Source organism: Tasmannia lanceolata, unplaced genomic scaffold (genome assembly GCF_043159265.1).
Source record: "Tasmannia lanceolata isolate RefF3 unplaced genomic scaffold, GAP_Taslan_0.1 ptg000016l, whole genome shotgun sequence".
NCBI lineage: Eukaryota > Viridiplantae > Streptophyta > Magnoliopsida > Canellales > Winteraceae > Tasmannia > Tasmannia lanceolata.
The window spans coordinates 15,819,899-15,838,794 of NW_027518693.1; the positions used below are offsets into that span (position 1 = coordinate 15,819,899).

At 39.1% G+C, this 18,896-nt stretch overlaps 2 protein-coding genes across 3 annotated transcripts; one reads left to right on the forward strand and one right to left on the reverse strand.

Annotated features, from left to right (window-relative positions):
* Positions 1-503: 503 nt before the first annotated feature.
* Positions 504-3,930, reverse strand: LOC143848344 (receptor-like protein 7). Its single transcript, XM_077357264.1, has one exon. The coding sequence runs from the start codon at positions 3,747-3,749 to the stop codon at positions 702-704; it is 3,048 nt and encodes a 1,015-aa protein (XP_077213379.1). The 5' UTR covers positions 3,750-3,930; the 3' UTR covers positions 504-701.
* A 4,098-nt stretch (positions 3,931-8,028) lies between these two features.
* On the forward strand, positions 8,029-16,312 carry LOC143848279 (Rhodanese/Cell cycle control phosphatase superfamily protein). 2 transcript variants are annotated; one of them, XM_077357181.1, is made up of 6 exons: positions 8,029-8,482; positions 11,300-11,551; positions 11,738-11,836; positions 14,942-15,235; positions 15,444-15,851; positions 16,029-16,312. In XM_077357181.1, exons 1-5 carry the CDS (start codon positions 8,096-8,098, stop codon positions 15,822-15,824), a joined length of 1,413 nt encoding a protein of 470 aa, XP_077213296.1. In that variant the 5' UTR covers positions 8,029-8,095; the 3' UTR covers positions 15,825-15,851; positions 16,029-16,312. The 2 variants fall into 2 exon arrangements, with proteins under 2 accessions (XP_077213296.1, XP_077213295.1); XM_077357180.1 differs by lacking the exon at positions 16,029-16,312 and having other exon boundaries at positions 8,030-8,482; positions 15,444-15,995.
* Positions 16,313-18,896: the final 2,584 nt, after the last annotated feature.

An 18,896-nucleotide genomic window follows, 5' to 3' on the forward strand; every position in this document is an offset into this window, starting at 1 on the left:
TTTCCTCATGTAACCTAAAAATGCCATTTCTCTATCTTCCACGCGTTGTCTTCTACCATCATATGCTCTTCCTCCTCCCACTTACTGCAAGCTAACATGCTTAGAGCTTTTGAAGAGAGCATGCAAGTGGGTCAATATTTGAGGGGACTTGTCACCACCTTCTATTTAAGTTCTATCACAAAGGGATGTACAACTTTGATTTTCAAATCAGTTTCATTTTCACCGTTTGAACCAATCAAAATTACTCAACCCTCATCCTAAATACCGCATCATTACAAAAATTACTATTTCATTATAAAGTTGGATCAACCCTTCTCAGACCTCAAAATATTCAACAATTGATGTATAAGCTACTGTCAGAACTTAATTATTAAGGCAGAAAGATTCAAGACTCGCCACATGAACTTCCAAGAAGCGATCAGAATATGCTTTTGATCTCGAAAGATCCATATCCATCCCAAGTCAGGCTATGTAAGTGGATTGGAAATTGTAGGTGCATGTTGGGTAAGTGGATTGGAATTATCAAGCAACCAGCAGTAAAGGAAATAAAGTAGAAACACATCATATAATAAAATTTATGTGGTTCGACAATGTTCTTATGCCTCAATCAACTTCGACTTGGGTACAAAACACACAAAAGCATCTATGGCAGCAGCCGCCTTCTTCTTCTCCCTCCATGTTTGATATGTTCTTTATAAGCTCTAGTTCAACGGTAGGATCTTTAGCAACATTCGATCGACATGCTTGTTGTACCATTTCCTCCCTTTCCCCCAGAAAACCAGTGGCACAGCAATCACTCCCATTCCTCCTACAAATCCCAATCCCATCAATACGAAGTGCCAGTTGAATCCCTCTCGAAATAGTGAATCCTCAGAGCCTGATGATGGTGGTGGTGGCACCATGGCTTTGCTGCATACCCTTGACAACGGCGGTCCACACAGTTCGGGGTTCCCCTCGTAGGAAGTGTTCGAAAATGTATTAAATTGCCTACCATTCGGTATTCGACCCACAAGGAAGTTATTTGATAGATTCAAGACCGAGAGGAAGGTTAGGCTCGTTAGTTGCGGAGGGATCTCCCCTGAGAGTCTGTTATCGGATAGATCTAGCGACTCGAGCTGCAAAAGGTTCCCGAGTGATGGTAGAATTTGGCCAACAAAACTGTTGCGAGACAAGTTAAGCCCGTGGAGTGACTTGAGATCTCCTATTGCTTTTGGGATTTCCCCATTGAATTTGTTATTCGAAAGATCCACAGATGTGAAGATGGTCAATATCTTAACTAGCTCCAGCTCGAGCCCTTTGGTTGTGATCATCACCATGTCCTGATAGTACAATGAGGAAAGCGCTAAAAATCGAAAACTAATGTGATTTGGCTGCCCAGTATTATCATCAGCCATCATCGCCTTCCAGCTGAAGAAGCATTCGGGCAAATTTCCCATAAAATTGTTGGAAGAGAGATCAATGATTTGCAACATTTGGAAGGGATTATCAGCTGGGGGACAAGTGATGGAACCATAGAATTTGTTTGATCGCAACACTAGAACGCGCAAATTGGACATGTTTCCTAACCACAAAGGGAAGATACTGTCTATCTTATTGTTTCCAAGGTTTAGAACCTCAAGCTTAGCACAGTTGGCCAAAGATCCTGGCAACTTTCCTTCTAATTGATTTCTGTTGACATCGAGTGTCCTAATATTACAACGGTCTGTAATAGTTGAAGGTATGGTGCCAGTAAAGGAGTTCCCTCCTAGATTCAGTACGCTAAGCTGATTTCCAATCTTGCCCAAACATTGATGAACTGAACCGTTAAAGTTATTGTTTGACAGATCAAGGACTTTAAGATAAGTCGCACGGCAAATTGACGGGGGGATTTCGCCGGTCAGACTGTTGTTGGAGAGCGAAAAGAATATGGTATAAGTAAGGTAAAAACTGATGTTAGATGGAATGATATATGAGAAAACATTGTCGGAGTAATCAAGAACGATGACAGAGGGAGGTGGTAGCGGAATTGGCCCATGTAGCATGTTACAGTGAAGGTCGAGAATAGACAATGAGGATGAGGAAAGATTGTAGGGTTGCTCAAGACCAGTAAGCATGTTGTGTGAAAGGTTCAGATAATTGAAAGCTGCATTACCAGTGTTCCATATCCAGTGAGGTATTTCGCCATGGATGTTGTTGAAGGAAAGGTCCAGATGGCTCAAGTTCGATTGATTTTTCAGGAAAACAGGGAATTCAGTTAGGTTGCAAGAACTCAATCTCAATCGGGCCATCTGGGGAAAAGCGGAAGAATTAACACCCTTTGTGTTAATCGACAATCGATTATCTGAAAGTTCAAGAGTTGAAAGGTTCTTGAGGTTTTTTAATATGGGGAGATCAAGAGTACCACTGAAGTTGTTAGAAGAAAGCAGGAGCATTATAAGCTTAGGAAGTTCGAAAACTGACGTCGAAATCAACCCTTGCAGGTTATTGTTGCTCAAATCAACAATCTCCAATGATGAAGAAGACGCATACGAGAAGTCCGGGATTTGACCACCAAGTTGATTTTGGGCAAGTTGTAATGTCTGCAAAGATGGGAGAGTGAACAAAGAGACTGGGATTGTTCCGGTGAGTGAATTGTACCGCACGTCAAGCTTTGTAAGATTTGGAAATCTGTTGCTGTATGATGAAGGGATCAGACCCGTGAAAGAATTACGCGAAAGGACTATTTCTATGATTTTATTAGAGGATGACAGAGCTGGGATTTCACCACTGAAATTGTTCGATGAAAGGTCTATATGAAGGAGTTCGGTCAGGTTCACGAGTGGTGGAACTGAACCACTGAAACTATTAAATGAAAAGTCCAAATCAACGAGTTGGGTGAGGTTTCCCAATGAAGATGGTATCGATCCAGAGAAATTGCAATTATCGAGCAGTAATTTAGTCAAGAATTTGAACTGACCGATCGAACCCGGTAGTCCATCGGAGAATTTGGTTACTGAAACTGATAACAGCTGAAGAGCATTCTCATGAGGGATTTCCGCCGGGAATTGGCCAGTGAGAAGCGGATTGTTCGATATGTCTAGGGTTTGCAAATTCCTAAGCTGAAAAATCCTAGAAGGGAATTCTCCTTGCAATCCACAAAAACTAAGATGGAGGGACGTCAAAGAAGAAAAATCCGCAAGGAAGGAAAGCTCGCTACTCTGCGCCCAGATGTTCACCGTGTCGAGATACAGCTCTCTCAAATTCAACATGTTTTGGATGAATTTAGGGTTTTGGAGTTGGAGGCGACGAGAAAGAGGGAAAGGGGCGTTGAAGGGAGAGGTGGAAAGATCAAGTGAAACCAAACTGTTGAGATGGGTCAGTTTAGGTACAGAGCCGGTAAAACCCGAATTGGAAAGGTTGAGATGGGTGAGATTAGAGAGGTGGTCAAGCCCAGAAGGAATCGAGTTATTGTTGTGAGAAATGTTAGAGAGATTGAGGAATTTAAGATTTCGAAGAGGAAGAATTGTGGTTAAATCGATTGGACCTTGGACGGAGATGTTGCTGAGATCGAGACCGATGACGTAATTTCCGGTAACGTCACAGGAAATTCCGACCCAAAGGCAGCAATCTGTGGTGGAACTCCAAGAGAAAAGTGAAGAAGAGTCTGAAAAGCCACGTTTGAGTTGTAATAAGGACGAGGATTCGTCGTTGTTAAGGCATTGGGATGTGACTAGAATGAACAAAGCAGAGATGTGGGAGAGGAAGAAGAGGTGGAGTAGTAGAAGTCCCATTGGAAGAGATTGGGGAGGAAGAAGAAGACAGCAATGAGAAGTGTAAGATATCAGAGGTGAAGGGAGATTGATAAGTATGCGTGTGATGGAGTCCTTGCCCAGGCAACGACCCTAAGTAGAAGAAGACTCATCTCTTTGTGGAAAAGCCCGGGACGTGTTTTTTTCTCTTTGTTTAAAATTTTGAGGAATGCTAAACTCAGGGGCGCCTTTGAAAAAATGGGCTTAAAGGACCCCCCCCCATTGGCTGCAAGTCTACCACTGTGCATTTAATACTTTTATACTTGTAAATCCACAATGGTGACGTGCAGCCAATGGGGTTGCCTTTTCAGCCGATTTCTGCAAGGGTGCCCTTGAGTTTAGCATACTTCTTTTACTTTAACGCGTTTTCTTCCATCAAAGACTTTCAAGAAGACCAGGGCCAGACAAATGAGTCTTAGTCATTATAAAGAAAGAGAAGAGGAGAACTCTTACAGTCACTGGTTAGATGAAGGGCTGATGAAGGTGCTCACAGTGGCATTTGGCTAAACTTATGGTTGTTATTCAAATCATCAAATCTAATCAAGTACACAAGACAGAAGTTTTCTTTTAAGCCTCTTTCATTAAAAATAGTACACTTGCAACTAGACCAATGATCAAATTGGTGACCAAGTGGGTCTCAGTCCCATACCGAAACCCATATCCAATGGAGATCATGTCCCTGAGATTGAGTCCAAAGATTCAAAATCTTGGACCTGATCACTGTACATTTGGCTGTGGGTCCATGCAGTAAATTACTTTTTTTTCTTAATGAAAATGCTCAGTCCTAAGGATTTCTTTTGGGATTTAAATGACCAGTGGAATGTTAAGCTAATGATTCGTTGATGCCGGATCCATCTCTCGACGACCATCATTATATAAGATACACACGGCCGAGATTCAGCTTCAGAAGGTTGTGGGAGCCACTGCCTATTTTTGAAATTCTTATATAATTAGGATAAAAAATATGGAGACCACCCTTCTGGTGTGCCTTTCTGTGGAGAAGGAATTATGTGATTTCAACCAGATCCAGGTTATACCATTATTCTGTGGAGAAGGAATTATGTGATTTACACAAGATCCAGGTCATACCATAGCCAAAGTACTCTAATGAGAAGGATTTATGTGATTTACAACAAGGTCCAAGTCCAACTAGGGCTGGCAATTTCACCCGAAAAAGCGGGGATCCGCCCCGCCCCGCCCCGTTTGGGGAGGGGATTCCCCGATTTGAGAGGGGAAGGGGAAGGGGATGGAGTTGTTCCCGCCCCGCCCCGCCCCGCCCCGCTAATCAAATAATCAATGCCATTTTTTTTTGTAAATTTTTAAGTTTTTTTTTTAAGGAAAACTACTATAAACTTTGTGGATCGGCTACAAGATTCCCCCAAACATAAACTTAGCTTGTCTTTTCCTTTTAATTAGCTTCTGAGAGCATTTTGGGAACTATAATAACATTTTCACAGATGTTGAAATAATAAAGACAAGCTGAGACGCTGAGTGTATGCAATTATCAAAAAATCGTAGTGCCAACAGGCTCAATATCGGTGGCGAAAATAAAATAATAAATTGCATTTTTATTTTGGTTAGGGACTTAGGGAGTTAGGGTTTTCTTAATTCCTTCCCACGAAAGAAACGGCTTAAAACTGATCTGAACGATCCTAGCCCCACAATAAAAATGTACAATTTATTTGTGGGAGATGATTTTTCGCCCCCTAGTTGTGGATCAGCTAATCTCAAATCTAGTAGGCGGTGGCCAAAGGCCCAAAGTGCCAATTGCCAAACCATACCAACAGCTCGGATCACCTTGCGTGTGTGCCACGTACCACATTACTACATTAGATCACAAAAAACAACAACCCAGAACATGACTCGCTTCGGATGATCTGGATTGTTCATTTGCTAGTCCCTAATTTGGTATGGTATTGAACGGCCAAAAATCATCCCAAATTAGATGGTTCTATCATTTCCCCAGTAATTAGATTGAGATGTATCATTTCCCCACTCCCCAGTAAATCAGTAATTAGATGGTATGACTATGGTATTGAACGGCCTTCACAGAGACTGAGAGACACAACACATAGAATATCAAATGGACACTAAAATAATAGGGATAATTACATTTACACCCCCTCTAGTTTCTGACACATCCACTTCCACCCCTATAGTTTAAAATGTGACAAATACACCCCTGTAGTTTCAATTTGTTTAAGGTAGGAATCAGGAGAATTCCCTTTGTTTCCGAAGGATGCGGGGCGGGGCGGGGAGGGGATTTTGTCCCCGAAGGATGCAGAGAGGGGAAGGGGAAGGGGAAGGGGAAGGGGATTAGATATTCCCCGCGGGGAGGGGAGGGGGATTCCCCACCATCCCCGCAAAGGGGAAGGGGAAGGGGAGGGGGAAAATTCCCCGCAGAGGGGAAGGGTTAGGGGACCCCAACATCCGGCCCCGACCCGCCCCGTTGCCAGCCCTAGGTCCAACTCATACCATCGACTGATGCTTGCCATTGAAGCACACCATCTAGGACTTCATAGATAAGGGGAAGTTGATTTTCCTTCCAAAGCCCAATGCCAATTAGAACCCTTGACATCCAACCCGCCCATGTTTTTGCCCTTAACAGCACCCCCTCGAGCCTGACCACTTCCAATGGAAAGAAGAACACCTCAGTCCATACATCTAGGTGCCGTTTGGATGTGCGGATTTTAGAATCTTGGATTTCCTCAAAATCACAATGGGAGACAAGAGAAGGAGACCGTCCATTTCGCTCCTCTTCAGAATCTTAGATTTTAAGTAAGAAATATCTCTCCCATCCTGAGATTTCTAAAACCTAAAAACATGGGATGATCTCTTACTCTCTTGCTGACAGAATTAAGGGTGAGAAATCAGAAAATGACAAACGGTCTCCTCATTCTCTCGTCTCCCATCCAGGATTTTGAGGAAATCCAAGATTCTAAAATCTGCGTATCCAAACGGCCCAGTACGAAGAAGAATCCCCTACTTGACGTAGACGAGGACCTCATCAAGCAATTGAAGAAGACTCGAGCCCATATATCTATATGCCTAGATGTCTATATGGGGACTGTTCATGCCCTAATGGCATCCCAGAAACATTAGAAAGTGGTTCTAAAAGAATTGAATTCCACCCGAATTTCACTATCTAGAGGCTTCACTATAGGCTCTGTTCACTTGTTTTCCCAGGAAAGGAAAAGAAAAGATTTCCCGGGAATCTGACGTGGCTTTAGGAAAAGAAATCCAGGAAAATTGTGTAGGAAAAGGTTTTCCGAGAAATTGCTTGCCCACCTTTTTTCACTAGTTTTCTCGGGAAAGCAAATCCGACCAAAATAGTGGGATTTGGTTTCCCACACTTGTGAGAAAAGAGACATTTCCACATCATTTTTGGCAATTTTCATGTCATTATTTGACATTTTCCACCTATGCTTGTTACTTTCTCAGGAAAGCAAGTGAAAACTAGAATTCTGTCTTGTCAAGAAAAAAAGATGCTGTTTTCCAGGAATTTGTTTTCCCGGGAACGCAAGTGAACAGAGCCAAAGAAAAACATTTCCCATAGAAAACTTTTTTCTTGGGAAAATCTTTCTTTTTCTATGATTTAGAGAGAACTGATATGATTATGATTAATTTAGAAGAATATTATCTATTAAAAATTGAATCTGGTTGGTTCAAGTTATATTTGTTTGTGTGTAAAAAAACTAGGAACATTTAGAAGTGTTTTTCTTTTCCAAACTGCTTTAGAAAATTCCTCTAATCAAAACAAAGGTAAAAACACATCACGAGAACATCCCTAGTTTTAGGCCCTTCAAATCCCGATTTCACCTCACTTATCTAGAATTCCACCCCTTTTTATTTGTTTTTTTGTTTCTAAAAGGAATTTTCGCCAATCTGTCTCTATTTTGAAAAATATTTTTTAATTTGTCATTAAAAATAGCTTATTAACTAACAAGGTTAATAAGAACTTTCTAAACTTTCTAAAATTAGACCTTCATTTATTATCGGTACTATAACTTTCAGAATGACAAACTTACCTGTGGGGCCTGTTTGCTTGGAAGGAAAGATCTCTCCACATAGAAAAGGCTTTCCTCAAAAGTCTTTTCATTTCCACTACTTACCTTGAAAACTTTTTGAATTGTTTGATTCAACAATAAATTATTAAATATGTAAAGATATTTTCCCTATAGAGAGAAATCAAATAATCGAAAATGGAAAATTTGGAAAAGTTTTTCTCTTCCAAAGTTTTCCAGACAATTCCTGCAATCCAAACAGAGTTTCTCTTTCTTAAATAATAGAAAAATGTAGGGAAAGAAGAACCGAGAGAGGGGAGTAGAATGCAAATGCAATCCCCTCCATTTCTAAGCTGCAGAACAGTAGCTGCAGCAGCGCTGAGGGCGCTATCTTGCGCCTCCTTTCGAAACCCTAACCCTACATTCCTTCTCACCCCAATGTCTATAACCAGGTCCGAAAAATCCCTCGCCTTCCATCCGCCCATTTCCTCCAATCCAAACCCTAAAATCCCCTCCAAATCCATCTCTAGGGTTCCAAATCCCACTCCTCTGATACCCATCTCACACTCCTCTGAAACAAGAAATCTGGTTTTAGAAGCAGAGGACGGTTCCTCTAATCCGTCTCTCATCGTTGTCTCGTTCTATAAGTTCGCAGACTTGCCTGATCACGCCGAAATGCGAAAGCCCTTGAAGGAGCTCTGCGAACTAGAGGTGAGAAGAATCTCTTATTCATTTGTTTTGGTTTTATTTTCATAGTATTTTTCTGGTGTATATATGTCTGGATTTTGATTGTTATGATTTTGTTTCAATTTCTCTGAGGTGGGTTCTTAAGATGTTGCATTTTTTTGTGAAACAACCAATTACTCCAAAAGCTTAAGCTGTTAGAGTTGGTGTTATTTAATCATTTATATACTTCAACATTCCCCCTCACGTGTGGCCCTACACGTGGCACATGTGTCCCCTCTTTTGGGTTGGTTATACACATGGATTTTTAATATCAAGGACTTGTTGGTTTTCAACTCAAAACCTGCTGTGAGCCAATAGCTCTGATACCATGTGAGATAACCAATTACTCCAACAGCTGTTGGGAGTAATTGGTTACAGCTGTTGGAGTACTTGGTTGTTTCACAATTTTCATTAGTTTTACGCATTTGTGATGATTGTATGTAGTCATGATGTATGTAAAAGCATATTTAAAAGATATGAACGAATATTGAAACACAACAGAAATGGAGAGTCAGTGTTTTACTTGATTGGGGACGTATCAATATGACTGTAATTCAAGAGATCTTGTTTGGGTCGTAGTTCATGTGAAAAGTGTAATCTAGAAAGACTGAATCTGATCCAAAATTGCAACCCTTTTTCAAGACATTTTTTTTCATCATGAGGGCTTATTTGGTGAAAAAATATTTACTGCAATCTTAAGAGTAACAAGTCATGTTGAGAAGACCCGCCGGGGAAATCTAATCCGATCGTGCACAAAAAAACAGAATATTAAAAAAGAAAAGCAAACCATAAGATGAACACCGAGATTTTACGCGGTTCGGCCAAGATGCCTCCATCCATGGGCGAGAACACAAACTTATACTACGAGAAAAACAAAACTACAAGGATTACAATAGATTAACCCAAATCCACAAACCCACAACCCTTTCCCTTGCTTCTCAACCAAGATTGTACACAGGAGAACCCAAGAGAACAAACCAAGGAGTAGCACAAGAGAACCATCAAGAAACTCTCTCTCTCTCCCTCTCTCTCTCTCTCCAAGAGAAACTCTACGCCCGATTTTCTCTCCGTGTAGCCGCCACACTCAATTCGGAACATTAAGGAGTTCTTATACTAGGTCTTCTAAAAACCTAAAGAGACCTACTTTCTCACTTTACTTCCCACCACAACTAGGAAAGTGGTGTGGGAAATAAGGCAACTTTCCCAACAATCTCCACATTGTCTTGTTTTCAGCTACATAAAGATTTTTAGTTGATGTCATCGTAAACTATCATTGGCCTTCCAAAGTACCAGCTACACACTATCGAAGCATCCTTGTTCTTACTCCTCTCGACTTGATCAACACTGCCACTACACATGTGTAGTTGTCAACCCGTTGATTCACCCAGTCAACTATGGAGAGGGTTCTCGATCCGTCATCCCCATCGTAGGTACCATTGTTACCTTCTCACCATCGTCTGCAACCTAAAAACATGTCTCTACACTGGCTGCAAAAGAGACCCTACACGTGAACACGCCACTCCGTTTCTAACTAGCCATCGAGATCTTGGGAACAATAGTCACAATGTCCCCGGACAGATGATATAATCCACTACACTTCTCTCCTTTCATCAGGATTCAGAACCATACAGCCGCATGTATTTTCATGACTCTACTTGCAACTGAATATCTTCAACCCCTAGATTCTTCTGCACCCAAAGTACAAACTACTATGTCGAACATCTTGATCTTCTCCATTCAAATTCCTATGCTATCACAAGTAGACCCATCACCGGAGGACACAACACCTACGCTCGTCTCTTAGAACGTATCAAAATATTCCCTCCTGGAGCATACATGAAAATCGCACCTTGAATCTAGAATCCACTCATCGTGAGCAGAAGTGTGATCACCTGTGGAGACCGTGAGAACGTCTCTAACCTCTAGAATCACAAAAAACTTGTTTTTTTCACAAACTCGTATTTTCACCCCTGTAGATGATCCTGTGAGGCTTACCGCTTACGTCACAAGGGTTTGAGGTATTGAGGTTGTGCCTTGACTTAATGTGTTTGCCTCAAGTCAATGCCCTTTTAAAACACTAGTTTGGTTTTAGTATTGCATCCCATCCATGAGATGATCCATCTGATAGACGGTCTAGATCATCCATATGGTGAACATGTGTTATGGAACATAATTTTTTTTTGTTTTTTGAAAAGTTAGTTATGGAACATAAATGAACTCTTCTATTTAAGCAATAGGGAAATTTAAAAAAAAAAAAAAACAAAGAAACAAAATTTGGTATAGCTTCTTTAAATTACTAAAATCAACTCAAACTGGTCTAACATCCCCCTCTCTCTCTCTTTCCTCTCTCATGCAACAGTTTTACCTTTATTTGTTTTGCCCAATGAGTCTCCTTCTTTTGAACTGTCTAAGTTTACCTTTCCTTTATCTATCTAAAGGTCTTGGACTTTCATGAAATTATTTGTGATCCAATATGGCTTGACAATCTTAGGTAATACTTTATTCTGTACATGTTTCTCTTAAGGCATATCTATGCCATGCAATATTTTGATATTGACATATTTCCATGGCCATGTCATGGTGGAAGCTAACCTTATACCACGATAAAGTGCGACATAGTGTTAGTTCATCATATTATTTCCTTCTTTCTAATTTTTGGTATAACCAATCATCTATTTTGCAGATGACTTCTTTAGCACTATGGTGCCTGCCTTATATTTAAGTTTTGTTAGACATATACTTTCTTACTTATATTAGATTTTGCATCTTGTATTTGTTGCTTACCAAGCTGATCTTGTTCAGCGTGTTTCAGGTGGTATTATTCTTGCACCTGAAGGAATCAATGGAAGCATATGTGGGACACGAGAGTCGGTGGAACGGGTCCTGGGATTTATTCAAGCTGATAAGCGCTTAAAGAGCCTAAGACAGATAGAATCGCCTGTTAGTCCTGAGGAGGAGGCTATCCATCATGGGCATACTAGCAGTTCCCCTCTTGGAGCAGGGGAAGATGCACCCTTCCGTTGGGATCATGTGCGAGTCAAGTTGAAGAAAGAGGTAATCTCCATTAAATCAAAGTATTCCTATTTTATTTTTTTCCTTTTTTGTTTTTTCTTAGTTTTTTCCTTCTGGATTATTTGCTTATTGTTCAAAACCCTTTCCTTCATTGGAAGTAGATAAGTTTACCTTTTATATTTTCGAGTGGCAGTTATTGATTTGTTTTACTCTTTTTCACATGAGCAGATTGTTTCTCTTGGAATGCCAACTATATCGCCTATTAAAAGAGTTGGAAAGTATGTCAATCCAAAGGATTGGAATGCATTGATTACTGACCCTGATACTGTGAGTTATTTAAATCCAATGATAGCTTTATGTTTTGTTTCTCTTTTAGAATTGCTTAGTCCCTTTTAATCTTGTTTATGTTATTGAAATTGAAGACTATATGGAAATTTATGCCTTCTATCATTGGAAATCTAAGTCATCAGGACAAAAAAAACAATTTCTAACTTTCTTATTATTACGTTTGGTGGGTGTTTCGTTATACCCACTGAAAATTGAACGTATTGATCCGTTCATTTCAATGAACTATTTTGGAAAAGGCTCTACGACTGGTGAATTTTTTTAAATAATAAAAAAATAAAAAAATAAGAGGTGTTTAAAAAAATAAGCCATTTGATGAAACAAATTGAACAAAAAGATACATTTTACTACTTTAAAGTTTAAACATCTTCCATAGGCATGAAATTGGATCTTGATAGACCTTTTTTTGTAAGATACATAGCAAGCAGAAGGTTATTCGCCTAATTAATATCAGATTTAGTTCAAAAAATTAATGTAACTCATTATTCATCCTACTAAATGCCATTTTGAATCACCCCTTTGATGGAAACAAAAAATTCTCCCCTTGGCGTAGAATGCGATGGATTAAGAGATTGCACAGTAATCTTGTCTTCAAGCTTCAGTAGGACTTCAAAGAAGGAATGAATTTTTTATTTTTTTTTAAAAGGTAAAGAAATGAGGGGTTTTGATGTGCTTTTAACCCTCTAATTCATGTGTGTGTGTGTGGGTGGGGAGGGGGGGGGGGGGGGTGGCGGTGTTAACAGATGTCAAATTCCCTTAAAATTGTCATAAAATAAGGTTAAAATGGAAAATCAGAAGAATTTTTTTTAAAGAATCTGGGATTTTTCTACATTTTTTGTGCAATTTTATCCAAAAGAGGGGTGTTTCGCCTTGTTTCGTCCGGTGTAGATGAAACAGAATGAAACACAACAAAACTGACCGGATCTGAATGTATTTCTGAGCAGAATATTCCTTTAGTGTCTGTTTTGTTTTCCGAAATGGAACGAAACAAAATGCTATTGATTACTTAGATTTCGGCACATTGCCATTTGTTGTGATATTCCTTATCTAAATAACTGTTTCCTTGGTAGATCCATCTTTAGACATCAGTAGTTTAAATATGCAATGATTGTGATTTAATTATTTAGTTGCTTAAATGCCGATTCGTATGCTGAGTATAAATGTCAAAAGAGAAATAATGTGGAAATGATGCTTTTTTTCTTTAGTCAATGGTAACAATAATTAAAATGCTAAAGAACAATAGTTCAAGATCAATTGTCACATTAGTTGTCAATATCGTTTCGTTCAGCATTTCGTTTTGGCCAGTGAGATGGGACGTTTCAGTGTTTCGTTTCAGAAAATATGCTACGACTAGAAATTTTGTTTTTCAAATAGTTAAAAAATGTCAAATTAAAAAACAAATGAAATTATTAAAAGTGTAAATAGTCATTATACCAACCAAATTTAACAAAAGACTCATTTTATTGCTTAAAACATCAAATTTATTGCAATATATCAATGAAAATTAAAAAATTAATCTTACAAAATGCTAAGTGATACCGATAACTGATAACTATAACTGTTACAAATAAAGTGAAGATTGAATTATTCAAATCACATCTCATCTCTCAAACATAAGTCATCTCCTCTTAGGAGCTATCATAAGTCGGATCATCATGCTCAATTGAATGGCACCTTTTGTCATCACTACGAATAGCTCCACAAACATCATCAGGATCAGCGTCATCATCTTTGTCGTTTGCAGCAATAACATCAATAGATTCTTTCACTTGTTGCCAACATAAATCCTCTAACGTGAAAACAACTGATGTAAATCCGTGACAACTAAGGGAAACAGAGAAATAATAGATAATCAAGAACAAGAAATATAAAGATCAAGAAAGATGAGTGTTAGGAGTAGAAAAGGTTAGCAGTTTATGAACACAACCGGAAAGGATGATGAAGGAATAGGAAAAGAAGGGAAATTAGAAATGGGACTCGAAAGAAAGAAATAGGAGAAGAAAGATGAGAGATGGAGAAAGGGTTGTAAGAAGTGAGAAGGATATGGCGAGTGGAGATTTGCGTGAAGGAGCTACAAGAGGAGCAAGGTATATGATGTAGTAGAATGGGACTGTTTGGATATGGACAAGGCATATAATATAGTAGAATGAGATTGTCTGGACTACCTAATGGTGCAGATTAGCTTTGGTACTTGGTGGCGTGCTTAGATGATGCGATGTGTCTCCTCTGCCTGGTTCTCCATTTTGGTGAATGGTTTTCCCAAAGGGTTCTTCAAATCCTCTCGAGGTCTAAGGCAGGGTGATCCTCTATCCCCTTTTATGTTCCTGATTATTGTAGAAACCTTGAGTAGGATAAGGTAGATGATGTGGTCTCATCGAAGATCTTAAGATTAGGCTTCAGGATGTAGAAGTATCTCACCTTCAGTTTACAGATGATACTTTGATTCTTAGTAAAGCTGAGGAAGATAAAGTTTTGAAGTTAAAAGATGTGCTTTGCTGCTATGATAGTCATCAAGGGGACATTTTGAAAGTCCGAGAATTGAGACATTTGTGCGGTTGAAGTTATGGAAAAAGGTGGTTGCTGTAGTCCGCTTGAAGATATAGCTTGTGGTTGTTTTCCCTTCATGAGTTTAGACTCTTATCCCTTGTTTTCCCTATTTCAACCTTCACTAAAATTACTTTTGTTGCATCAGCATTTACATTGATCTCTTTTTTCTTTTGGTCGGATGCTACATCATTTAGTATAACTGATAATATCTAGATGTGAAGTTAGATTTGTTCTAGTGAGATAATCTAGTGTAAATTCTGGCATCCAACATGGTGAAGAAAGAAAAAGTAAAATTCACCAACTGCAATTCAATGTAAGAAGACTGCTACAAGCTGTTCCCGACATGCATAGGGCTAATTGACTGCATGCCTTTGTCAATGTAATGCCACGAAATTGCTGCTGTATATATACCATTCTTTGACTAATCCTGCTTGAATTCTAAATGGCGCCTAAGCAAGCTTTTCATGAGATATTTTATTCCCTATGTTTTCCAAAGCTTTTTCATACTCATATTTATTACTGATTCTACACTTCATGCAGGTGGTTATTGATGTGCGTAATGGATACGAGACTCGCATAGGAAGGTTTAAAGGAGCAGTTGATCCATGTACCACCGCATTTCGAGAATTTCCGTGCTGGGTGGATGATCAGTTCCAACTTGCTGAAGACAATGACAATCAAGCAAAGCCAGCGGTTGATGGAATAAATGGAAGCATGAAAGAACAACCCAAGATTGAAGAACAAAAAGTACCACATCGGGTTGCAATGTACTGTACTGGTGGAATCAGATGTGAGAAGGCTTCAAGTTTTCTCTTAAGCAAAGGGTTCGAAGAGGTAGGCCTCCAACTGAGTTGCATTTCCCGCCTTAGTTTTTTCTTGATAAATCACTCAAAGCAACGGGAATAAAACATTTATCATTGAAAGGATAGCAGCAAGGCCTTCTAGGAAATGAGCATGACTCTCCAATCAAATTTAAAAGTTGACTTTAGATGATTTTTGCTAGAAAACATCTCATTGTTTCGTGCCATCCGATCGTTATCAGGTTTATCATTTGGAAGGCGGGATTCTGAAATATCTGGAGGAAGTCCCAAAGGCAGAGAGCCTGTGGGAGGGCGAGTGCTTTGTGTTTGACAAAAGAGTCTCGGTCGAGCATGGGTTGGTTCAAGGAACCTTCAAGCTTTGCTATGGATGTAAGAAGCCAGTTAGCGACGAGGACATGGAAGCTCCAGAGTGGGAGTATGGAGTTTCTTGTCCATACTGTTTTTCAACCAAATCCGAAGAAGAGAAAGAGAGGGCAAGAGCTAGGCAGAGACAATTCGAGACATGGGGTGTTATCGGCGGGCCCGATAAGGGTCGGCGTAAACCAACAACAGCTGAGAATAACGCCAGTAGAAAGGCTAAACAACGTCCCAATTCAATTTAGTTTTTTTTTCCGCACTGCAAAACCTTGGTAGGTTGAGTTTCAATATAATTTTCCTTTGGTAGAAGTTGCTTTGTTTATCAATTTTTTTTTCCCCAGATTTATGGTGTTGTATCTAATACACTTGATTGACTGATTTGAATTAGGTAACTCTGTTTTATCCTTTAAAACAAATATCTCCAAGGACTTTTGTGGGTTATTTTGCAGCTTGGACAGGGATAAAGAGATCAATACATGAACATGTACAAGCATGCAGAAACTGAGTTGGCTCTGAGTCATACCGAGTTTAGGCTTGGTTGGGCTTTGACGAATTCTCGTATGACCTAACTTGGCATATGCAAAATTGGGAAAATGACTTTTTGGATATTCTTTCTCAAAGTATTAGAGCCTGTATTTGAAAATAATTGTTAAGGATATCCAAAGTGGCCATAAGTTTCATTCCTCATAACTGGTCAAGCGGAAAGTAGAGAGGTTTTAATTGTCTGATGTCAGTCTAGTTGTTTCTTCACTTTCTTGTTATTATCTCAGCCTCTCACCATTTTTTGTTTTTACGCTCTCGTTTACACTTAAACCACAAGTTATGGTATGGTAGATTTTTCATGCACGTCATATATTTTTTTCATCATTCTGATAACTTTGGGGTTCTTGTCTCAATCTCTCAATGGGGTTGCTCCCTATGGGAATGGCCCTTATTGCCAAAAAGAAACTCAGTTTTGTTGGTGGGATTTTACCAAAGTAGATGTCTTCTAAGGGCTTCGAGTGCACTTAAGCTATCTTTCCATGATGGCATTTCCATGCTAATTTAGGAGCATGGCTTTTTGGCCAAGAATAGATAAATAAAACTGATTTTGAAGTGCATCAGATCATGGTTATAGTCATGGTTTTAAATTTGGACCGAAATTTTCGGTCAGCCCCAAAACCGAAATCTTAAATACCGGAAACGTTAAAGGGGGTTAATTTATCCTCAAGCAGTGAACCATTATCACAGAAACCGTTGGGGTATATCATTTCCCTATCTTTCTTTTTTTTATCATACTTTAATAAACCAGTAAGGGCGCCCTTTCATCCCTTTTTTTGCAAGGGCGCCCTTCATTTTAGAAGTCCCAAGAAAAAAAAAATTTGTTTCTAACATGATAATGGCGTGGGGACTGTTCATTTAAGCATTTGGATTGCCGGAATCAGGAATCAAAATCAGCTGTTCTTACTTCTTATTCCGATTCCCTAGGTAATAGAATAAAGAAAAAAATTTAAAAATTTTTTAAAAATAAAAATAAAGAATTCATTCCTATATGAGAAATAATGGTGGAATGAATTCATTTTCTTGTTCGCGACCATCTCCAATGGCAGCTACAGTAGCCAACAAAAGAAAGGTATTCCTAAGCCCACTAGAAGGTCCTCAAAATGAAGACAGGTGTTCAAATACCATGTTGGTACTAACATGGTTTAATACTTTAATTATGTTCTCTTGTTGGGGAAGAAATGGTGGCAAATATATCATTTCCCTAAAAGAAGGGTGTCATCCGAACTTAAACGGACAGATCTAGACACATTACAAGGATCCATGGATACATTGTGAGACCCTATCAAAGGATCCGAAATTACTATCATTGGATCCGTATAACTAACAAAAGCCTGTGGGACAGTCATAAATCTGATTTTATTATTCTGTTTTACAAAAGTACCATCTAATTTTTTATAACTTTAAAAGCTATTTGAAGAGCGTTTTAGACTTTCAGTAAAAATAAGCCGTGCCTATTTTATTTAAGGACAATTCTTTTTTTCTTTTTCTTTTAAGCAATGATAGAATGAAGAGCGCCCTTGCAAATAATGGTTTTAAACTTATTATAGCTTTTAAATTTCTTACAATTTTTTCTATGGCCATTATCTTGTAGATGTAATTTTCTTTATAACTATTATATACCTTATATTCTTCTTTATAACTATTATATACCTTATATTCTTCTTTATAACTATTATATACCTTATATTCCCTTCCCAAAAAAAAAAAAGGGGGGGGGGGGGGGGGGGGAGAGGAGGATATCATTCCCCTAATTTTATTCTAATTGTGGAGTCTGTAAAACTGAATGGGAAGAGATTGTAGATGCCTTTTCAAGCCCGAAAAAAAAAAACTACAGCAATTCATAGTTGCAAAATTCCCCATATAATTGAAAATTCTTGAAAAAAATCCAGAATTTTTAATCTCCTGCTTAAAATTAAAAAAAAAAACACCGAATAATTCAAAAGAAAATTATGACAAATATTTCATCAATTTCTCATACATAAAGGCCATCTATGGAGGCCATGAAAGTTTTTTCCATGGAATATTAGTTTATCAAGTGGTGGGGGAGGGTAGAATTGAGAGGGCATAGATCGAGGGGAGGGTGAGGGGTGGCTGAAAAACAAGGAAAAGAAAAAATCTATCCATGACTCCTATTCGTAATAGAATCTCCCCAGAATCAAATCTCAGGGTATTCGCCGTCAAAAGGACTTCACCATCTCATGACAAGAAGGGATATGCCACATCCCAGAAATCTCGCCGAACCAGCAAGCAGCACCATGTCGCCATTGCATCATCTCCAAGGCTAACAAAGCCTCCTACAAACAAGAACCCTCCTCTCCAACAAAAAGGGGTACCATTTAACACTACTTGCTCCAAGTTCTCATTCTGTTGATTTCAATACTGACTTGAGTGTCGGAGGGTTCCTTTGGAGTTTTACGTGGTATTTAACCTGTTGTCTGTGATTTCAGCTATACGGGCTAAACAGGCGGCTGGCGGGACCCTCTGGTCCCTCAAACAGATTTGAACATCATCACCTATGATGCAGGACCCATTTAAGGGTCAAATTCAAGGCATTCCTACCAACATAAGCAAGAATCTGCTTCCCATGCTCTCCACCGAATGAACACCACCAAGTCCCAAGCATGATACTGAGAGAGTACCCGTCCAAACTAGCACCTGCAATTTGCATCCGACAAAACATAAGCATGCTCTCACCTTTACAACCAAACCGAAAGTAGCCCTCAATCATAGAATTTCAAAGAACATCATCTTTTAACGAACAGCCATTCTCAGAA

Excerpts from the sequence above, each read along its gene's own strand:
- LOC143848279 (XM_077357181.1), top strand. The coding sequence starts at position 8,096 with ATGCAAATGCAATCCCCTCCATTTCTAAGCTGCAGAACAGTAGCTGCA. Across the intron at positions 11,552-11,737 it reads GAGTCAAGTTGAAGAAAGAG|ATTGTTTCTCTTGGAATGCC; the intron begins GTAATCTCCATT and ends TCACATGAGCAG. Across the intron at positions 11,837-14,941 it reads TGATTACTGACCCTGATACT|GTGGTTATTGATGTGCGTAA; the intron begins GTGAGTTATTTA and ends CACTTCATGCAG.
- LOC143848344 (XM_077357264.1), bottom strand. The coding sequence starts at position 3,749 with ATGGGACTTCTACTACTCCACCTCTTCTTCCTCTCCCACATCTCTGCT.